Raw genomic sequence first — 21,308 nt, 5'->3', positions numbered from 1 at the left:
CCCAGACAAAATGGAAAATTAGTGGAGTATTCACTCACTACTAGTGCTACTCCTTCCCTGCCAAGGCTTAATTAGCTCAGAAAAATCTTGTGATGAGAAAAGGCAAATGGTGCTCCATTGTAAGAAATCAGTGAGGTATAATCCTGTCAAAGGAGGGCGATCCATCTCTGTTCCGAGGTGAAGATCTAGTAATACTAATGCAGATGCAGCTCCATTGTGAATGGCCATCATGCATGCAATTCATGAACCCAACAACAAGCAAATTAGTTAATTAATTAACCCACAGCTCAACCACTCAAAGATACAGTACATAAGATTTTTCATGTATTAGTTAATTAATTGCATGGAGATCCATCGATCGATCGAGCTGGTTAGGTTAATACTAGTACATCCAGCACACGGTTGATCAGGACAGCAGATTGTAAATTAAAGAGAGTACTAGTACCATGTCTTGAAGTCATAATATATTATACGATTATTCTACTAGCAGCTAATGGCAGGATTCTCAACACACAAGAGGTGGTGGTTAAAGCTAACTGTAGTGTACATTTTAATCTTTATATGCCGGTTCTTTTTCTTATCATGCACGGATCGATCTGCCTAACTTTAGTCAATTATTACGTGTGTACTCCCCCCCTGAAAAGACACTTCAAATGTAGTTTATGCATGTGTGGTTGTGTGGCCCTAGCTCTTATCTTTTCCCCAACCCGCGCGGGGCATCTTTGTGTCTTCATGTCTAAAGCTGCTGGCATCTTAGCTACAGTATATCACTACGATTTTTGCAAATTGTTGCCACTTAATTACCACGTATGCATACTGAACAATGCATAAAATTCGTCTCCTTTTCCTTTTACCCCAGTCAACCGATATACGAAGGTTCGGGCCTTTAATTAGGATGGGTGTATAATCTTTCAGATGTTAGTTCATGGTCAATATTGAATTACGTACACACAAGTATATATATCTTGTGTCCACACAGTACTACGGAGTACTTGAGTAGTTTTTCTCTATGAGATGCATGACTCGGTCCATTTATAGATCTCCTGTTCTTAGCTAAGTAATATCCTTTTCCGAGAACGCGTGAAGGATCGCAAAATGGAAGAAAGAAAGAAAGAAAGTGGGGGTAGCTTTCAAAAGGGGCAAATTCCCAAATGCGAGAGCATGTATATATATGTTGCGTTGTGCGTGTCCATACGTGTGTATTAATCACGTGGCAGATGAAGAGAGTGCCACACTTGAGCATGCAACTACCAACATCGATCACTTTCAGGCCAGGGCGGCTGGCCAGATCACACACAATTAATCAAAAGCATATTCATATTCGTGATGCGAAAGCTTTCGCATTACTCCCTCTCCGTTGGTTTATTTTAATTAGCTTCGCAGTCAGCTGTTAGTTGCAGTGAATCGCAAATGGATCTTGTCTTCCTTACACCCAAGCCCCCAGGCATGCGGGGCTGCAATACGGAGTACTAATAATCACTGAGCATGTAGAATAGTCTAACAGACAGAGCAGCAGGAAAAGGGAGAGACGAACTAATTATGTACGTAGGCACAGCTAATCCGTACTACAAGAGTAGCAATTAATTGTACTCCCGTACGTACTCAGATTCGGCCGTCCGGACATGCGCGTACACTGCAAATGGAAGTGGGGCCATCAGTATCGGAGAAAGAGAAGAAGCGGATCGGGCATGGAGTTTGCAGCTGCTTTCAATTCGGACATAAGAACGTTATTACGTAATGCTAATGCTAAAGACTTTTCTTTCTTTTCTTGCTGGAGCTAATGCTAAAAGACTTGGGAGTAGCAAAACAAAGGGCTGGGTCACATGCATGCAACTACCAGCAGTTAGCTGCGTATAAACCGGATCAGTGCTAATCTAGTGGTGTACTAGTAGTTTACCGGGGTATGAATCTCCAACTTGTTTTAATTTGGACAGGACGGCCGCTGGGTATATGAAATTATGAATCTCCAACCGGATCGGCAGCTGCTATTTTAGGTCACATGCTGCATGTATACGACGGACGCTTGATTAACTAAATTAAGAGTCCCCTGTCAAAAAAAGAAAAATACTAAGATTCCAAGCACAACAAGAAACTCAACCAAGGTGGGAAAAAGAACAAGTGATGGAGTATATAATTTGCACTGAGACTGACTGACGCAATGGAGTGGCGACACATTTATTTATGGTGTCGTGTCACCTAAATAGTTGGCCTACCAGCCTGCCCAGCAAACGCAGTTACTTTGGGCGGGCCCTGCGCGTCAGGTGACGAGGTCCGTACGCACTTTGCATGCTGTGGATCAGGATTGATTTCCTCCTAGCAAGTGGGCTTAATTGGGCTGTGCTGGCCGCTGGCTCGAATATGAACTTGCCCAAATATTTCGTCTAATTAAGCGGCCTACAAGAGCCCAGTCCGAATGAACTCGTCTCTTTTCCATTGTCTTCTCCTGCCCTGTCCTGTTTTAATAAGTATGACTTATGACACCAAATGACAAAAACTCTGACGCAGCAACTTAGAGCTCAGTAGAATATCATGCATGTACATGGAAAAACAAAAGACCGTTCGAAATAAATACTCATGGTTTGCTTCAAGTGGATCATATACAACTGCTGGACCGGCCGGCCAACTGCTCCACTGAACAGAACAAATTAAACAACACACGCTCAACGACAGAGACAGAGAGAGGAGGAAGAAGAAGGCTAATTGATCGAGCGTTTCTCCATCGTCTAGCTCCCCGATGGGATCGCTGAGCGTGGCGGTGATCGGCGCGGGGGCGGCGGGGCTGGCGGCGGCGCGGGAGCTCCGGCGCGAGGGCCACGGCCCCGTCGTCGTCTTCGAGCGCTGCGCCGGCGTGGGCGGCACCTGGCTCTACGACGACAAGGTCAGCACCAATCACCACTCGAGCCTCTACGCGTCGCTCCGCACCAACCTGCCGCGCGAGACCATGGGATTCCTCGACTTCCCCTTGGTCTCCTCCGATTCCGGCGACTCGCGGAGGTTCCCTGGCCACGCCGAGGTGCTCCGGTACCTCCAGGAGTTCGCCCGGCGGTTCGACCTCCATGGGATGGTTAAGCTCCAGACGGAGGTGCTCAGCGTCCGCAGGGAGGCCAGCAGCAGCTGGAAGGTGACGTACTCGAGGAAGCAGGAGGAGAAGGAAGTAATAGTAGAGGAGGAGGTGTTCGACGCCGTCGTCGTCTGCAACGGCCACTTCACCCACCCGCGCCTCGCCGACATCGCCGGTACGTGCTAATTGATCTCCACCCCGTACTCCCATGTCTATCGATCTAGCTAGCTAGTTTAATCTCCACAAATTCGCATGAATATATGCGTATATAGGGATCGATCGATGGAGCGAGAGAGCTTATATAATTAACTGACGCATGGTCTACACAGGCATAGATGGATGGCCTGGGAAGCAGATGCACAGCCACAGCTACCGCGTGGCAGACCCATTCCACGGCCAAGTGCGTCAGTCACGATTGATTAAATGATGATTAATTGCTTATTACGTGTCTAGTTAACTAAAATGATTCGATTATACTCCAGGTGGTGGTGGTGATAGGGTACAAGCCGAGTGGGATGGACATTTCCAGGGACATCGCTGGTGTCGCCAAAGAGGTTCACGTCGCCATTCGATCGCCTGCAGCAGCAGCTGCTAACATTTCTCAAACGCAGCAGATGCCCTTGCCCGCTAACCAGGCCCATCCCAACTTGTGGCTTCACTCCTGCACGGTACACATATACGTACGCATTGCCACGTTATAATCTGATCGAACGTACGTGCGTACTGCTTCAAGTTAATGCATATATGCATGCAGGTGGAGCGTGCGGAGGGAGATGGTAGCGTGGTGTTCCAAGACGGCAGCCGGGTCAAAGCGGATGCCATCGTGCACTGCACCGGGTACGTGCGTGCGTGCGCATGTATACATCGACATCTTCTGAAATTAATTAACCATATGCATGCCCATGCCTGTTAATTTATCATGTGAATTGTACGTAGATACAAGTATAGCTTCCCGTTCCTGGACGAGGACGACGCTGGCATCAACGTGGACGACAACCGTGTCGGCCCATTGTACAAGCATGTCTTCCCGCCACGACTGGCTCCTCACATCTCCTTCATCGGACTGCCCTTCAGGGTCAGCACATGCACCTACAACCAATTTGCTACCAAGCTAGCTGCTTCATATATACATGCACCTTCAACACATTTGTGTTTGTTGTTGAATGCTCTCATATATAGGAGTATGTGCTGACCGATAACATTTCTCTCCGGCCACCGGCCAGGCAATGCTTTTTCCAGTGTTTCAGCTCCAAAGCAACTGGGTGGCCGGGGTTCTGTCAGGAAGGATCGAGCTCCCATCGCAGGAGGAGATGATGAAGGATGTCGCGGCGTTTTACTCGGACCTGGAAGCTCGCGGGTGCCCCAAGAGATACACTCATGACCTAGGAACCTCGGTACGGTGTAAGGGATCCAGCACTAGCATGCATGCTTTCCTTCATACATCTGTAAGCTCTGAGTAATCTGGCATGCAGTTCGAGTACGAGGACTGGCTGGCAGAGCGATCCGGGCTGGACAAGATTGAGGAGTGGAGGAAAGCAGTGTACCTTGCAGCAAGAAAGAACGTAACGGATCGCCCGGAGGCCTACCGGGATGACGACAGATCGCTTCGATATGATGCCACCGGGTGCGTTTGAATGAATTCCTTCTAGGCTTGCTTGCCAAGACCATGATTACGGGCGATATCATATTACTAACACTGGCGATCTACTCCAAATATTGACCGACATAACCAAACCTGTTGTCGATTCGGAAACATCTTGCAACTTATTTACTGCAATCTCTATACACAGAGCTTATTGCTGTTACTTAGTATAAGAAATGCATTTAAAGTGTTAAAGTCGTATAGTGATTAATTGTTTAGAATGCATTTTGTATGTATCCTCATCTATGATAATCATTGCTTCTTCGCTTCAATCAAATTAAACATCACCTTTCTAATATGTTTAGTCGGGACATTTTTATCTCAATTTGAACCGAAGTAGCATTTCCATTGAGGTGTAAATAACCCGCGGACAATGGGGAAGCGACCTCTTTGGGGGACAGGAAGGGCCCTATACACCTACCCCCAACACACCTCAATATACAACGGCGTTGAACATACAATTTGCTTATATGGTTCGCGCGTATCCCCCCCAAGCTCGGCCAAGGTATAGCTGGACCGAGCCAGTGAGCTCACATCCAACAAACACAAAAGCCTTCTTCACCAGGTTCGCTGCGCTTACAAGCGGTAAAGGCACCGTAGCTCATCGTCACAGATTGCAGCATGCATTCCTGAAAATTCAATTATACAACGACTGCCCGCCCCAAAGATGAGATGTAGGATTCGTAAATGTAGGTCTTCCCCTGGTTGTAGAAATATTGAAGAGTGGTTGTGGGGTGGGATGGGGGGGGGGGGGGGCTTTTATATCATTACATTCGTCTTCAAAAGTTCTTTCTGCAAATTTCTCACGGCCACGCTATATAGTTCCAACAACACATAACTTTTGTACGTTCGCCACCCCATGAGGCGTACAACGTTGTTGAACTTGCATCTGTTGTAGATCATTTTGGCGTATGGCCCACGCCCAGAAGCGGTGAACGCACCGTAGCTCATTGCCACAGATTCCAGCACGCACTCATGCAATTCAAAACTAAAAGATTAACTTGCAGGTCACACCAAAAGAAATAGTACGTAAAAGGTGATAAAACAGTAAGTATACCTTGTAGATGCTTTGTCCGCTCCCGATGATGAAGTCGATCGTGCCACGAATGTATGATTGAAAGATATAATGCTTCCCCTGATTGTCGAAGTACTTCATCGGTTCCAAAAATATAAATATAAGACGTTCCGTATGCTTTGACCAATCATTTGACCAACAATTAGTACATTTTAATTTTTGAACGGGGGAAGGGGGAAGGGGGGGGGCATGGCCCCATTGTAGAGGGGGGCATGGCCCCTTCGTGGCCTCAACTTTACACTCACGAGTTAGTTCAGAACTTTTTTTTTCTTGTCATAATCTCATTAAAAGTCTTGCCAATTATCACACACGAGTTCATAAATGTTGGACATAAGCTCCTACACCTGCCGCCCGCAACACAAACAAGATATCACCATCATCAGAATTAAAAATATATCATCATTTCTGTTATATATGAAACAGAACAAAACCGCCAGCAATTTTTTACCTTGTTATATCGGACACTGCGTCAGCTATCAAGCTTCAGCAAGTCATCCCCGTGGACGAACCGGTAGCCTAGGAACTGCTTCATGTCCTCCTCGGTGAGTGTGCGCCTCCACAGGGCCCACTGGATCAAGTTTGAGCCCGGGCCCGTGCACCAGAACTCCCCGAAAAAGACGTTATTGTCGAAAAAGAAATTTCAGTACAAATCAAGACTTCATGTATGTGTTTATTTGTAAGGAAGGAACAGTCCCTATTAAGTATCTGCGTGTGCAGTGTGCCAGTTCATTTCAAAGATTTCAGAAGTACTAACTAGAAACCTACTGAAGAAAAGGTGGAAATAAACTTCAAAGTTTTGTTTTATTAACAGAAAAACCCTATAAGAGGGGCCCAGACATTATAAAATTTTCAGCAACCTGGAATAAACAACGGGGGGGGGGGGGGGGGGGATTGTAGAGGGGGACAGGGCCCCCTTGTGCCCTCAACTTTACATTCGCGAGTTAGTTCAGAACTTTTTTTTTCTTGTCATAATCGCATTATCGAAGTCTTGCCAATTATCACACACAAGTTCACAAATATTGGACATAAGCTCCTACACCTGTCGTCCGCAACACAAACAAGATATCACCATCATCAGGATTAAAAATATATCATCATTTCTGTTATATATGAAACAAAACAAAGCCGCCAGTAATTTTTTACCTTGTTATATCGGACACCGCGTCAACTATCAAGCTTCAGCAAGTCATCCCCGTGGATGAACCGGTAGCCGAGGAATTTCTTCATGTCCTCCTCGGTGAGTGTGCGCCTCCACGGGGCCTGCTGGCTCAAGTTAGCGCCCGGGCCCGTGCACCGGAACTCGTTGAAAAAGACGTTACTGTCGAAAAAGAATCCTGGAGTGTAGTTCAGAACTTTTTTTTGTTGAACTTGCAACACATGTTATTATTTTTTATTTGTACTGCACAAGTCACATGTTGATGGAGTAATTCTTGGTCCAAGCCTTGTTAAGGACAATAAAACATGTCTTATTTTTTAGCACATAGGTCATGTGTGTGCGTGTGGTGGGGGGGGGGGGGGGGCCTTGTGCCCTCGACTTTACCGTATAGTCCATAACTTTCTTTTGGTAGAACTTGCCACACTTTATTTAAGGAGTAATAATGAAAATCTTGATCGCCATATCATCAGAAGATTTGTCAGAAGTTAAATTAAGTAACATTTTAGTAGTTTCGTTTAAAACAAGTTCTTCGATTCTATATACAAAATGAGGGAAATTAATTGCCCATATAGAACAAGTTGAAACATTCACTAATACGCACAAGAGAAATTGACAGCGTGATGCATTTTTGTTCAAGAGAAGAAGCACGATGCGCAGGGAAGACATCTTTATATCAATGGTATCTACATCTAGCTAGATGATCTCTTGGTTGTCGTCGTCCATGGAGTAGATAGCCTCTGCTTGACCATCCTGGAGCGCCTTGAACCGCTTCCGTATCCTCCTCAGCACCCCATCGACGGCAATGTCGATGGCGTCCATCCCCATCTCCCCCGCCGTGCTAGTCCCATGCCGCCGGTACACCACCCTGGGCGCCATCTCCAGCAGCCTGGCGCGCATCCTGGCCACCTCCACCTCCGGCACCGCCGCCAACGTCTCCGCGATCACCACTCCCCCAAGCACCACAGAATCCTTGGGTATCGTCACGGAGAACTCGTCGTACCTCTCCGGCGGCAGGTGCCAGCCGTACTGCGTCCTGGCGGAGGCGTGCTCGAAGAAGACCGGCACGCACCCTGCCAGGACGGCGTCGAACGTGGAGCGTCGCGTGGGTGTGTCCCCGGGCGGCTGAAGACAGAACCTGGACCTGAGCATGGGGATCATGTAGTGCGCGGGGTCGAGCGCGCAGGCGCCGCCGGAGCAGTCGATGAGGGAACAGACGTTGTCGGTGCGGTTGGCGCACTCGGCGAGGATGGAGCCCCGGATGTTGGGCTTGGACGGCCTGGACACGCCGCCCGCGTACAGCATCAGGGATGTCCTGCGAGAGCGGCGCGCGCGGGCGATCCAGGCTTGGAGACGAGGGAATGTCGGGGGGTGGAATGCCGTCGGGTGCGGGATGGCGTGCTCCTGCCATGGCCACGCCCGGGACTCCAAGGTCAGGAACGTGAAGTTGACGAACTCCGGGCGGCGGAGGATCGACGTGGTTCCCCATAGCCTGGGCTCGCTCTCCGGCGGCTGCGCGTAGTCCCACGCGGGTCCGGCCAATACAAGGAAATGGTCATGCCCGTGATTTCGCTTCAGGACATCGGGCCGGTCGCGCTCCAGGAACTGGGCGAGCGGCACGCCATGGATGGCGGAGAAGTTGAGCATGGCCGGCTCGAGCACGAAGGGGAGCGCGTCGAGGGAGGCGTAGTAAGGGAGGAAGACGGCGTCAGCGGCGGCCGGGTCGGCGGCGAGGCAGGGGAGGTCGAGGACGCGGCGGTGGAAGAAGGGCTCCAGCAGGCGGCCGTCGGTGCGGTGCCATGAGCGGGTCCGGTTGTGGGTGCGCGGGCCGAGGCCGTGGTTGGCGAGCGAGGCGCAGGAGGGCGTCGAGGACGGGTGGTCGGCGAGCGGGAAGGCGGTGGAGCAGTGGCCAAGAAGATCCGTGTTGAAGCGCGGCGGCAGGCGGCGGATGTGGACGCGGCGGCCGGCGCATGGGTCTGGCAAGGCGGCGGCGGTTAGGACGACGACGGGGCTGGAGAAGAAGAAGAAGAAGAAGAAGAGGATCGGGAGGAAGTTGCAGGCGGTTATTAGGAGATGGCGCGGCATGTTAGGCCGCTTCGATCGATGGATGGATCCCAGTTCGATCTCTCTCTGGGAGGCGGTTAAAGAATAACTGCCCGCCCAACATATATACTTGTGCTCCTGTAATTAAGCAGTCGAAGAAAGAAAATGCAGTTTGGACCTTGGGACAAGACTGTGAAATCCATCCGTTGATACGTGTCCACGAATGAACCTTGTGCGTACGTGCGTATGCATCGATCTCTGTTAATGGAAAATTCAGTTACAACCGGCCCATGGCTCGCCAACGTCTGCCACGGCTTCCTCGATTCATCTGTCAGTCCGACCCAGACGACGAGCCATACACGGACAACGACACAGATACAGTTTTGGAATTGAATTACAGTAGGTTGAATCCCAAGAAGAAACAAACAGACGCTGGGACAAGCAAACAAAGAAACGGACCAGTCCCAATAACTAGGACCCAATGACGAAGCACAATAACCCTTGCCAGCGCCAGGACGACGGCCCAAACCGAACCAAGCCGTTTGACATGTAAAATTTGTAGTACGTGTAGCCGAAAAGAGGGCTTTTGTCTTTCTTTCTGCCGTACGTACGTCCAGGCTTGGATCCTTCAGCTACACGTGACAGCTAGACCTTCCTGAGTACAGTACTGTACTAATTAACTCAACTCGACCATACATATACATGGAGTAGTTCTTAGGGGTACGTCTTTTGCTCTAGAGATCACAATCTCCCACGACGTACGTGACGAAGCTAGCTCCTACAGTATAATACAGTACTATCTTGTTTGGAGTAGTACACACGTACATTTCTGCTCCGTCCGGTCTGGGTCATCATAAAACCAGATCGATATTATCTCTCCATGGCAGGCAGCAGGGAGGAGATCCAAGAGAAGATCAAGATGGAGGCGACGTCCCTAGCTGTGCCAATGGCTATGGTACTTGCGCAGGTAGGAGTAATTTATATTCAAGCTTGACAGATTCGCTTTAATTTGGAGAAGGTCGAGTTCCTGCTTTTATTACTACTAATTAAAAAGTTGTTGCATGCTCTAAAAAAACACTTGCCCAGGCATTAATAACGGGGATACTACTTCTCTTCAAGATGGCTCTTAATGCAGGGATGTTTCCGTTTGTTCTCATCGTTTATCGCACTTTGATCGGATCCGCCGTCGTTGCCCCTTCGCCTTCTTCCTTGAGAGGTTTCTATATAGCCAGTTTCGCCCAGTACGATGGATATTCTTTTTGTTGTGGTGCTACACATTGAAATATTTTACTCCCTCCAATCCTAAATTATTGTCTCAAATTTGTCCAAATATAAATGTATCTATTCTTTAAAAACGTCTAGATACATGTAATATTTTGATAATAATTTAGAATCGGAGAGAATAATAAACTACGTCAAATAAGTTGAAAGTTATTGGTTGCAGGGAGATGATAAAAAATGTAGTAGACCTCAAGGTACTTGTCGCGATTTTCATCAACGCGGCGTTTGGGTTAGTACAACAGCAACTAAATCTGTTAGTACAAGCTATTATCATCATATTAATTTTCCCGGCCATGCTAAGCCGCAATGGGTATTAGATTTAATTGGCTTGAACTATGTAGAGTTCCGTTTGCAATGGGGCTATGTTACTACGGCATGCGCGACACGGACGCTGCCTACGCCGTCAATTTCTTGAACCTTACCCCCATCGTCACCTTCGTCCTCGCCGTCATTCTACGGTAATAATATATTCCTTTATCGATCCCTATCCTATGACATAAACTACTGTATATATGCTAACCATATGCAACCTCTTTCAGAGCCGAGAAGTTGGCGTTCAACAACTGGCCTAGCGTGGTAAAGCTTGTGAGCACATTTGTGTGCGTCGGCGGCACCATGGTGGTGAGCCTGTACAAAGGCAAGCTGCTAAACCCGTGGCACGCCCACCTGCTGAAATCCAAACATTACAAATGCTCGATGGCGAAGGTGGCCTTGGACATACATACCTTAATGTCTATGGAAGAGGAAGTGAAGCTGACTTTGAAAGAGCACATTTGGTTGTGTTGCAAACTGTCGATTGCTGCCGGTTTTATCAGGAAATGCACATGGAACAACTGCGAAATAAAAACCCTAAAAGACGAGAAGTCTGGATCCACTGGGAGCACAATAAAACATTCGCAGCGTGGCTGAAGAATTATTGGTACAGCAGGGAGACGACCAATGTATCAGAAGAGACGGTTGCATGTTTGTCACGGGAACCTGCTTACCACGTCTCTACTTGGCAATCATATGCGATCAATGGTTATAACTTCTACACTGCGTCTCAGGACCGTAAAAGCACGTATCAAAATAGTGGTGTAGTCATGACTTCTGAGACCGCGACCGATGACAACAGCAAAACCAAAGCGTTCTTCGGCGTTATCGAGGAGATCTGGGAATTGGAGTACTCGATCACAAAGATCCCAATGTTCCGTGTAAGATGGACCAAAGGTGACAAAGAAGAAAGTCACAGGTTCACGACGATGGTGCTAGCTCCTGAGATCTCTCGTGAACAAGTTGACGTGAGAAAAATCCCGGCAAGAAAGAAACCATGGGTCTTTGCTAAACAATGCAAGCAAGTATTCTACATAGACGACCCGGCAAATAAAGGTCGCATCGTAGTAAGAAGAGAGAAAAGAAGCATTGTTGGAGTGGACGGAGTTACTTCACAAGAATACTACGAAGGTTTTTCCATGATCCGACGACTGCCTCAGATGACGAAGAAGCGGAACGCACGATATTAACGAGGAAAAGGAGAGGAAAAAGAAGAAGTGATGAGAGCGAGAGCGAGAAAATACCACAAAAACCCTACCTCAGAAGCAGTTCTGCGAGGAGTCAAGTTATGACTTACCGAAGGAAGGAGAAGCACTAGTAGTCACATTGTAAAATGTACTCGTACTGAATCTTAATGCAAACTTTGTACTAAGTGAAATTATGTGTGATCGCTGTACTTTTGTGTATGCATGTGATGAATTTTTTGAATTTAATTTAGCACAAATACTAGAGAAATGCATGAATTTATTCATCAAACTTTAAATACATGAATTCCATGATGTACAAATACTAGAGAAATGGAGTCCATGTCCTATACTCATCAATAACGGTCAGGCTGCCATGCGCCCGTTACTGATGAGTGCCTATACTCATCAGTAGCGGTCAGGCTTCTACGCGCCCGTTACTGATGAGTAGATGGGCATTGCACTTCGGTGAACATCAGTGGCGGGCGCTTTCTAGCGCGACCGTTACTGATGATTGAAGGATCATCAGTAACGGTCGCCTCCCTTATCCGCCCGTTACTGATGTGCATGGGGTATATAAAGGAACACTTAGTGAAATCTAGGGTTATTCCGCCCGCGCGTCGTCAACACACAGAGCGACCAGCAGTGGGCGATTAACCCTAGGAGAGCGAAGCGCTGTCGGATTTTTTCGCCGCCGCCGCTGTCGACCCCGAGCCTGCCGCCCCGTGTCCTCGCCTCGTCCTCGCCGTCAACCCTGAGCCCGCTGCCCCGCGTCGAGCGCCGTCGTCCCCGAGCCCAAGCCACGTCCTTGCCGTCGACCTCGAGCGCCGTCGACCCCGAGCGCCGCCACCCCGCGCCGCCGTCTCCCTCCTCACTGAGCCCGCGCCATCCTCGTCCTCCCCGAGTCACAGGTGCGCGCCTCCTCTGCCTCTCTCCCTCTCCTCTGATTTAGCTTGATTTAGGTTTAGGTTTAGGGTTAGGGTTAGGATTTGTTGCTGTTAATTTAGGGTTAGGGTTATGATTTGTTGCTGTTAATTTAGGGTTAGGGTTAGGATTTGTTGCTGTTAATTTAGGGTTAGGATTTAGGATTTCTTGCTGCTAATTTAGGGTTAGGATTTAGGAAAAGAAGCATGTTAATTTAGGATTAGCATTGTAGTTTGTAGTAGTGGATAATTGAGTTAGATGGGCACACATATTGTGAATTTGATATAGGGTTAGTACATTGTAGGGTTAATTTAGGGTTAGTACATTTCCCACCACACACCAGGGCATGTATACATTGTGATTTGATATAAAAAAGAAGCATGTTAATTTAGGATTAGCATTGTAGTTTGTAGTAGTGGATAATTGAGTTAGATGGGCACACATATTGTGAATTTGATATAGGGTTAGTACATTGTAGGGTTAATTTAGGGTTAGTACATTTCCCACCACACACCAGGGCATGTATACATTGCGATTTGATATAGTATTGAGTTAGATGGGCACACATATTGTAATGGCTAATTTTTAACATGGATACGTTTTATTTACCATTGTAATTTTTTATATATAGCACACATGAGTATATGCATTGTAGTTTTTTATATGCTATATACATGATGTTTTATATGCTATATACACATGAGTATATAGCGGTTTTATATGCTATTTTGGAGAATTGAGTAATGAATTGTGGGCCCGACCATCATGTCGGGTCATTGGAGAAGGGGTCGGCCATCGTGCCGAGAGGGTACATATGCGGGTGGGTTGTTTATGCAGGTTTCGAGCTCTTAGTAGAGAAAATTTGCTAGTTTTTTAGTATAAGTCATGCCGAAATTTTCGGCCAATATATATTTGATGGTTTTAATAGCATAGGTACGAAATGGGCAAGAGTAGCCAGAAACCAATTCTTGATCGGGAGGAGGTATATCGTGTCGATGAAGAGTCTTCATCGGGAGAGCAAATTGCCAGCTCTGGCTCAGGTAGCTCAAGTTCAGAAGAGCGCCACAACGAGCGACGGGTGGAAGAGAGTAACCCGCAGCCTTCTGAAACTCCCGCTAAGAAGCAAAGGAAGAAGACGCCGAGGGGGAGCCACAACTTGAAGGAGTTCTGTTACGTGGTCACCCGGCACTCTGAGAGAGGCCGCCCGGAGTCACCTGAGAGGGCACAGAAGGCCTTCGCAACGACCTGTGGAGCCGTTGCACGTAAGTATTGCAAAATCACCGACGAGTGGAGTGACATCTCCCAAGTCGTTAGAAACACGTGCATCGCGGACGTTGCAAGGAGGTTCCAAGTCACTGACGAGTGGTGCGAGCGATTCCTAGCGGCCGTCAACATAGCAGTCCGCAATGGACTTGCTAATTGGAAAACCATCGCTAGAAAGTGGATGGACAAACCCTACGAGATCATCAAGAAGAAATGGCTGTCGGTAACTGATGAGGCCGAATGGGAAAAGTTCAAGAAGGAATCGTCTGACACTGCCTTCATTGCGAAGAGTGAACGCATGAGGGCGTTGCCCGCGAGGAAGCCCTTGAACCACAGGCTAGGGAGTGCAGGGAAAGAGGGGAAGAAGAAGGTCTGGCGCAAGCAGGACCGAATTCTCGAGGCGGCAGGCAGGGTGCCTCCAGTGCATGACATGTTGGAGAACCAACGTGTTAGAGAATATGCACGTCAGCACATGACACCCGAGGAGTGGGCGGGCATTGAGCCAATGCAGCCACCTGTTAAAAAATTTACGGTAAGGGTTCACGTGCATTTAGTTGTTTTCGACGTTAATTATGACACTCCTGATCCATATAGACTCACGTCCTGTCTTATATGATAACAAGAAAATGCCCACAAATGGGAGGAGAGCAAGAGGTCAAAAACCTCTGACAACTCCGTGCAGAGCAAGAGGTGGGAGTCGGCTGTGACTGCCGGCTTGCAAAAGGCGAAGCACACGGGCCGTGTTCTAGGAGAAGGCGAAGGGGCCTGCTGGGATGATTATTTCCTGCCTGCTCTGAAGCGAAGCAGGGTCCAGAAAAAGCTCCCCGCTTCTTCTGAGATAATAGAACAAGATAAGGCGGAGGCGCGAGAGCAGACATCTATCGTGTCTCAAGAGGTGTCGCGGGAATATGCAGTGCAAGTCGTCCATCATTTGGTGTCGGCATTGGCCAAAGACCACCCCGCCCTTGGCGCCATACTCGGGGGAGGAGTGGAAGGTTTGAGGAACCTCCTTCCTCCTCTTCCGCCGCGAAAGAGCACTCCGCTGAAGAGGAGCGCCGCCTCCGACACACGTATGGAGGACGAAGACACCTACACCCCAGGTTACAGCCCGGCTCCTAGCATGGACAACCCCCCCGCTAGCCAACCTTCCCCATGCGAGGGCATCCGGGATAACGATCTGGGTCCGAGCGACAACATCTTTCTAAGCAATCTTTTCAAGCTCTTTTTCACTCCTTACCTTCATGAATAAAGATCTTACACACATATGCCTTCTTCTTGTTACGCGCAGACACCGGTGAAGTGTCGTATCCACGTTGACAAGCCTGGGAAGCCTGTAGGCGCCATTGGCCGCCTGATGCCCAGACAATCACCGCCACTGGTGCACGGCATTCTCATGAACGACGCACAAGTGAGTGTGATGGTGGACTCCGTCGTCGAGGAGCATCGGGATTATGCTATCCCGCTACCTCCGGAGGAAGGCGTGGATATCCTAGGCGGTTGTCCAAACTACCGGATTATGTGGTCTAGGAGCTTGGTATCTCTTTACAACCAGCGCCGGCCCTCTATGACTCCATCTCCCTCCATCCACAAAGGTACTTCTCATTCGTCGCTCGGCCTTTCCCCTAGGATACTTCCTCCTGTCGATGCCGGCGGAGATGAAGAGCGGGCAATGTCGATGCCTGCACAGCTCAAAGATAGCCAGACCATAGGGTCAGCACAGGCTGGAAGCGTCCCTCCCACCTTCTCTCTCTTGGGTGCCGCTGAGTCCATGGGTGGCCGCAAGATCGATGACAAGTACAAGGCAGAGGAGCAGAAGGCATGGGACAGTAAGAGGAGGCATAAAATGAGGGGGCGCGGCGGCAAGACCATCAAGGAGTCCTCCAATGTCACTCAAGATGAGATGCACCATGTGCCTGACATAACTACAATCTGGGAGGACAATAGGCCAGACATTCTCATCAAGAACCCATATCAAGGCCAGAGATTGAAAGATGGATCCTATTTGGTGGCTAGGGAGTTCGACCGGGTGCTTATTTACTATCCTGGAAGACCGATGGTCACCGAAGATTTCCTGCGTGCCGTGTCTAGAGAAATGCAAGAGCTTCGTCAGTTCTACATGCAAGCATCAGCTGGTTCTCAATAGCATGCCCAACAAATCAATGTTAGAATCCTAAAAGACTATGGCTTCTTTGACCAAGAAACCGGGAAGATTCAGGAACGTCGTATCACATTTGGTGTGGAGTTCAACGAACTGTTCCACATTTTCAACCGCCAAAAACTTGATATCAACCTCTTAAGGCTGTGGTCTGCCTACCAAATAAGAGAACTCCGGCCATTGGAGGTAAAAAAAGTAGCCATTCTAGACCCCGCGATGTTCAACTACGGTGACATCGGTCTTGAGCCAGAAAAAGATGCCTCAAGAACCATGGCATCTAAATACTTGGTGGTATGTCTCGAGAAATACGCGGACCACGACTTCATCCTCTTCTTCCTTAATTTGAAGTAAGTTCAATTTTATATATGGAACCGTTTGTTTTTTCTAATTCAGTCTTTCTTATACACCCTTAGATACTAAAGTTTGTTTCTTTTGAAAACAGAGACCATTGGGTGACACTACTCATTTGTTTGTCTTGGTCCGCGGTGTACTTCTTCGATTCACTACTTCCGAAGAAGAGTGTTCGAGGTAGGTTCTGGAAACCCATCAAATCACTCATTAACACTGCCTAGAAAGTGGCGACCAAGGGAAAACTAGCTGGTAAGACTATAAAGACGAGCCTCACCACAACCACAGGTTCCCTTGTCAGTAACAGCCGCCAGACAGTGTGTTGTGTGGCTACTACTGCTGTCACATCCTTATGGAGAATGCCAGCATGTTCAAGCCTGAGTGGAAGGGGTCAGTCGCGGCGATGGAAGAGCACTGGCGGCCCTGAATGACAATGGGACGCCGACCTAAATGGATCGTCTATAACATTCAAAGAGAGTTCGCCCATGTCATCAACAATGAGGTCATCAAGCCTAGTGAGGACTTCTACGAACGCATGCAACACGTGGTGTCTAGGGTTCACCCACAACATTAGGACCTAACTTGAAATGAGATACATTTGTATTCTTTATATGCTTTTATGAAATTTTGACACTTTGTAATTATGCTTTTATGAAATTTTGACACTTTGTAATCAATGTCGTGAAGTAAGATACATTTGTATTCTTTATATGCTTTATATGATGCGGTTTATATACATTTGTATGCTTTAAATGATGTGATGTGATGTGATGTGATGTGATGCGGCTTTATATATATTTTTCTGTGATGAGATACATTCTGTGCTGTGCTGTATATAATTTTCTGTGTATTTTCTATGGTTTTAATTAATTTTGTAAATACCGAAAATGTATACTCGACCGACACTGATGTGGCAACGCGATCATTATTGATGATATATACATCAGTAACGGTCGCTCTGACCGTTACTGATGATAGGTATCATCAGTAACACGAAGTTAGTAACGGGGCCCCTGACCGTTACTGATGTTGTTTTTCGACCGTTAGTGATAAACCTTTCTGTAGTAGTGTAGCTAAGAATTTGATATCATGCCACTCTCTTCACCCGGAGTTGTTTCTGTTAGTTGCAAAATAAGCTTTGGCCATAAGCCCGTAGCTCTCTAAATATAGGCGTACGTAAATTCACGTCTCAAATTTATCTTGATAAATTTTTGCAACTTAATTACCCGCTACAAGTAAAACAGAATAAATTCAAATATGGCGCTCAAGAACAATTTAAAATTGTTTTAATAAATATAAACTCGTCCTTACCAGGTACCATCGGTGGGTAGCAAGAGTTTAGAACGAGGATTCCTTAAAATTCGGAACGAACGGTCAAAGGAAATATAAGTACAAATAGCATGTAGAACTAATCTGACGAGATTTTAACTTGTCAGTCACGTCAAATTTTGGTTGATAGGTCGAGAGAGAGTCTTTTTGGGCCTCATAAAAGGCCTCGTTTTGGACTTGGCGCCTCGAGCCAGCGTTCTACTCTGGGCTGGGCCGGTACATGGTTGATTTCTTCAGCCAACTACTGTACATGCCGCATGCAAAAACAAAACGGTAATGATATTCTGGAAAACACTGAAAGACCCATGCAAATTCTAGCTAGCATGGGCGGCATGGCATGGAAACCATGCATTATTCCCCGATTTCAGCCAGTTCCAGCTACGTATGTGGAGTACTAGCGTACGTACGTTACCGGCATGCAAGTATGACAATTGTAGAAAAGACTGAAAGTCACATGCATGGCGCCGCATACCTCGCTCGATCAGCTAGCTCATCATGCATATCTAGACTAAACATTTTGTTCGTTAGCGCGAAAACTTCCAAGTATACGTACATGCATGAACTTTCAGTTTACGTTAAACTGCATATAAGGTCAGACTCTGATCGATCATGCATACATACTGACATACGTACATATATGCATGCATGGCATCACTCAATCATGCATGTGTAAAGTCTTGCTATAAATAGCACCACAAGAAACCCAAACCTACACAGCTCCTGCAAACTAAATTAGCCAAGCTAGAGCTGCCTGCAACACAGCCTTACTGATCAGCAAGTAAGATCGAGCACGTAGTAGCTCCCTCAAAGTTTTAGCAATGGCGTCGTCTGTTGGGAACGCGGTACGCTATGATAGTACAAAATAAAATTTCTACCGTTTCCGTCCGGATCAATGCTGTAGATAATGGATCACGAGATTACCACTAGACGCGCAGACCCGTAGCGGAAGTAGAGTCGATGTAGCGCGTCGATGCCGAGTAGTCGAACAGCCTGCTCCTCCTCACCGATCCCGCGAACAGTTCGTCCAAGCGCCGCAGGTGCAGCGCCTCCGAGGTATCCACACGTACAGGGAGAAACTCCGTGCGGCGGACTGCTAGATCCGATCGCAAAGCTTTGGGCGTGGAGGTGTGACGGCCGAGTCTAACTCGCGTCTGGATTGGTGTAACCCTAGACGGGTTGGTCTCCTCCACTTATATAGACGTCTCTAGTGGGCTCAACACTTGAGGCCCGTTAGGAGTCTAAGCCCGATACGAGTTGGATCCGTCCAACTCGGTTCCCACCCCTTAAGCGTGTGACCCTTCAGGTTCGCGGTCAGTCGGACACGACTACGAGCTCGGACTGCGGGCCCGAGTAACACCTTACTCGTCCATTGGCACCGACTCAAGTCGATAGTTGGTAGCGGCGCCTAGCAGCACATGCCAACTCCCAAGTAACCACAAGGTATATTGTCTCTTCTCGTTCTTGTGATACAGATTCCCGAACGGGTTAACACTTAACCCAAGTCGCATGGCCATGCTTTCCGAATCTGATCACTCGAGAGGGCCCAGAGATATCTCTCCGAACAGGAGGGCCAAATCCCATCTTGTTCAACCATGACTCGCAGCATGCTTCTCAGCAAACCCGAAAGCTACCTTTATAACCACCCAGTTACGGAGTAGCGTTTGGCAACCCCTAAGTAGGCCGATTCACATCCCAAACTCATGCGATGATCTCAGGTCTAGGACTGGCATATACATCGTACTTGAGACTAACAAATGACAATCATCTCGTTGTGTCTCAGTGCGGGTCTGTCAGACTCGACAATCTCATTATCGAGTCCATGCTATCAGTCGGCAACACCTTGCCCTATGACTTGTGAAACATAGTCATCATACTGATTCACATTGCTAGTCTAGATTATGTGTCCGCATAACCTCAATGACTAGAAATCATTAGAACAACATCATAGAATACATAGTTTCACAAACAAATCACGTATTTATTGATACATATCAGCGATGATGTTCAAGGACAATAACAATAACTCATGAATACATAGGAAATAACATCATCACATGATTGCCTCTAGGACATATCTCCAACATCGTCATCGTCCCGCAAGCTCGCCCTGTTCCTGCTCGCCCTGATGAACCTGAGCCTCCTCTTGGGCGCCGTGAACGCCGGCGGCTGCGCCGGCCCCCACTGCCCGACCCCGGCGACGTCGACGACCGGCGTGTGCCCGATCAACACGCTGAAGCTGGGCGTGTGCGCCAACGTGCTGAACCTGCTGAAGCTCAAGATCGGCGTCCCGGCCAGCGAACAGTGCTGCCCGCTGCTGACCGGGCTGGCTGATCTCGACGCCGCCGTGTGCGTCTGCTCCGCCATCAGGGCTAAGGTCCTCGGCGTCGTCAATCTCAACGTGCCCGTTGACCTCGTGCTTCTGCTTAACTACTGCCGCAAGACTTGCCCTCCTGGCTTCACCTGCCCCCTCTGATCGATCCATGTTTGTGTTCAAGTTCGTAACTTCCTATGTATACGTCTAAGTCTCAGTCGTATGCTTGCATGTGCTCGTGCATGCTTAATTTAGCGCGGTCATGCTATGCATGCATGCAAATGACTGACTATGTAAAAGTTTTAAAAGGTCACTCGATCTCGATATGTATCCCCCACCTATGTCTGTATGTGAGGTTTGTATGCCTACGCCAAATATAATAAAGAGTTTGTTCATTGTGTGTTACTACAATATCATTTATGCCATGCATGACTGCGCTTCCGCTGCATGCGTTCAGCTTTGTTTTGGTCGGCTAAAATTAACCTGGTAATTTCTTCTTGTTTACATTACTAGTTTACTACAATATGTAATTTCAGCATATGTCTTGGGATGGATCGTGTCGTACGGATGCAATCGGGATCCTCCCACGTATGTCCCTTTTCTAGGCCACTCCACCAATTTTAAATCTTCAAGTCAAAATTTGAGCCTTGAACCAGTCCGTAATGGGCTAGAAGTGGGACTGGGACATAACCGGGATTTCGTTTGCATCCCTATTACCTGGAAAGTTGAAAATTCCAGTTACGTAAAATTACACACTACTGTGTACTAAGCTAACAAAAGAATTTAACATCTCAGTCACATCATTTTGGTTGATAGGTGGGCCGAGAGTCTTTTTGGGCCGAAGGCGGGGCCTCGTCTTGGACTTGGGCACGCAAGACAGGAGCCGAAGCGAACGTTTTCTACTCTGGGCTGGGCCGGGGGTTGATTTCAGCCAGCTTCTATACATGACGCGAAAACAGAACGATATATTCTAAAAAAAAAACCCCAGTACATTCGTTATTCGTATACACTGACTTATAGTTGGGTTTGCTAGAAATTCGTGGTGGTATTGATGGTATTCCTTACGCGGAAAATTAAAACGATAAAGCTAGCACAAGTTTCTTTCAACAGGGTTTACGTACGTACACACGGCCAGGCCGACATGGGTTCACAAGAATACTGTAGTTCATTTGTCAATATATAGGATACTGGAATTATTTGTCTGAAAGAAATTAAAAGGCAGCGGTG

At 47.7% G+C, this 21,308-nt stretch overlaps 3 protein-coding genes across 8 annotated transcripts; 2 read left to right on the top strand and 1 right to left on the bottom strand.

The window, feature by feature from the left end:
• Nucleotides 1–2,700: 2,700 nt before the first annotated feature.
• Nucleotides 2,701–4,964, top strand: LOC100836734 (flavin-containing monooxygenase FMO GS-OX-like 4). Of its 6 annotated transcripts, none has more exons than XR_002962140.1 (7): nt 2,701–3,236; nt 3,391–3,461; nt 3,544–3,729; nt 3,816–3,918; nt 3,998–4,136; nt 4,285–4,455; nt 4,534–4,675. XR_002962140.1 is itself a non-coding variant. In XM_003562182.3 (7 exons), the coding sequence occupies exons 1-7, from the start codon at nt 2,735–2,737 to the stop codon at nt 4,693–4,695; spliced, it is 1,314 nt and encodes a 437-aa protein (XP_003562230.1). In that variant the 5' UTR covers nt 2,701–2,734; the 3' UTR covers nt 4,696–4,964. The 6 variants fall into 6 exon arrangements, 3 of the variants coding, with proteins under 3 accessions (XP_003562230.1, XP_024313145.1, XP_024313146.1); XR_002962138.1 differs by having other exon boundaries at nt 3,544–3,741; XR_002962139.1 differs by having other exon boundaries at nt 3,544–3,741; nt 4,285–4,462; nt 4,534–4,665.
• A 2,517-nt stretch (nt 4,965–7,481) lies between these two features.
• LOC100836422 (probable xyloglucan galactosyltransferase GT19) lies at nt 7,482–9,046 on the bottom strand. The gene has a single exon (XM_003562181.2). The coding sequence runs from the start codon at nt 9,014–9,016 to the stop codon at nt 7,628–7,630; it is 1,389 nt and encodes a 462-aa protein (XP_003562229.2). The 5' UTR covers nt 9,017–9,046; the 3' UTR covers nt 7,482–7,627.
• Nucleotides 9,047–10,561: 1,515 nt separating this feature from the next.
• LOC100836115 (putative lipid-binding protein At4g00165) lies at nt 10,562–20,243 on the top strand. The gene is made up of 3 exons (XM_014896357.1): nt 10,562–10,713; nt 10,795–10,960; nt 19,839–20,243. The coding sequence occupies exons 1-3, from the start codon at nt 10,562–10,564 to the stop codon at nt 20,241–20,243; spliced, it is 723 nt and encodes a 240-aa protein (XP_014751843.1).
• Nucleotides 20,244–21,308: the final 1,065 nt, after the last annotated feature.

Source organism: Brachypodium distachyon, chromosome 1, assembly GCF_000005505.3.
Source record: "Brachypodium distachyon strain Bd21 chromosome 1, Brachypodium_distachyon_v3.0, whole genome shotgun sequence".
Taxonomy (NCBI): domain Eukaryota; kingdom Viridiplantae; phylum Streptophyta; class Magnoliopsida; order Poales; family Poaceae; genus Brachypodium; species Brachypodium distachyon.
The sequence above is the reverse complement of the archived record's forward strand: the minus strand, read 5'-3'. Positions and strand labels throughout refer to the sequence as shown.

What these genes read in the sequence shown, in the direction of transcription:
- LOC100836734 (XM_024457377.1), top strand. Translation starts at nt 2,735, where the DNA reads ATGGGATCGCTGAGCGTGGCGGTGATCGGCGCGGGGGCGGCGGGGCTG. An exon ending in GCGCCTCGCCGACATCGCCG is followed by an intron (nt 3,237 to 3,390) that starts GTACGTGCTAAT and finishes TGGTCTACACAG; the next exon opens with GCATAGATGGATGGCCTGGG. An exon ending in CTCATGACCTAGGAACCTCG is followed by an intron (nt 4,456 to 4,533) that starts GTACGGTGTAAG and finishes TCTGGCATGCAG; the next exon opens with TTCGAGTACGAGGACTGGCT.
- LOC100836422 (XM_003562181.2), bottom strand. Translation starts at nt 9,016, where the DNA reads ATGCCGCGCCATCTCCTAATAACCGCCTGCAACTTCCTCCCGATCCTC.
- LOC100836115 (XM_014896357.1), top strand. Translation starts at nt 10,562, where the DNA reads ATGGGTATTAGATTTAATTGGCTTGAACTATGTAGAGTTCCGTTTGCA. An exon ending in GTCCTCGCCGTCATTCTACG is followed by an intron (nt 10,714 to 10,794) that starts GTAATAATATAT and finishes AACCTCTTTCAG; the next exon opens with AGCCGAGAAGTTGGCGTTCA. An exon ending in ACAAATGCTCGATGGCGAAG is followed by an intron (nt 10,961 to 19,838) that starts GTGGCCTTGGAC and finishes GATTGCCTCTAG; the next exon opens with GACATATCTCCAACATCGTC.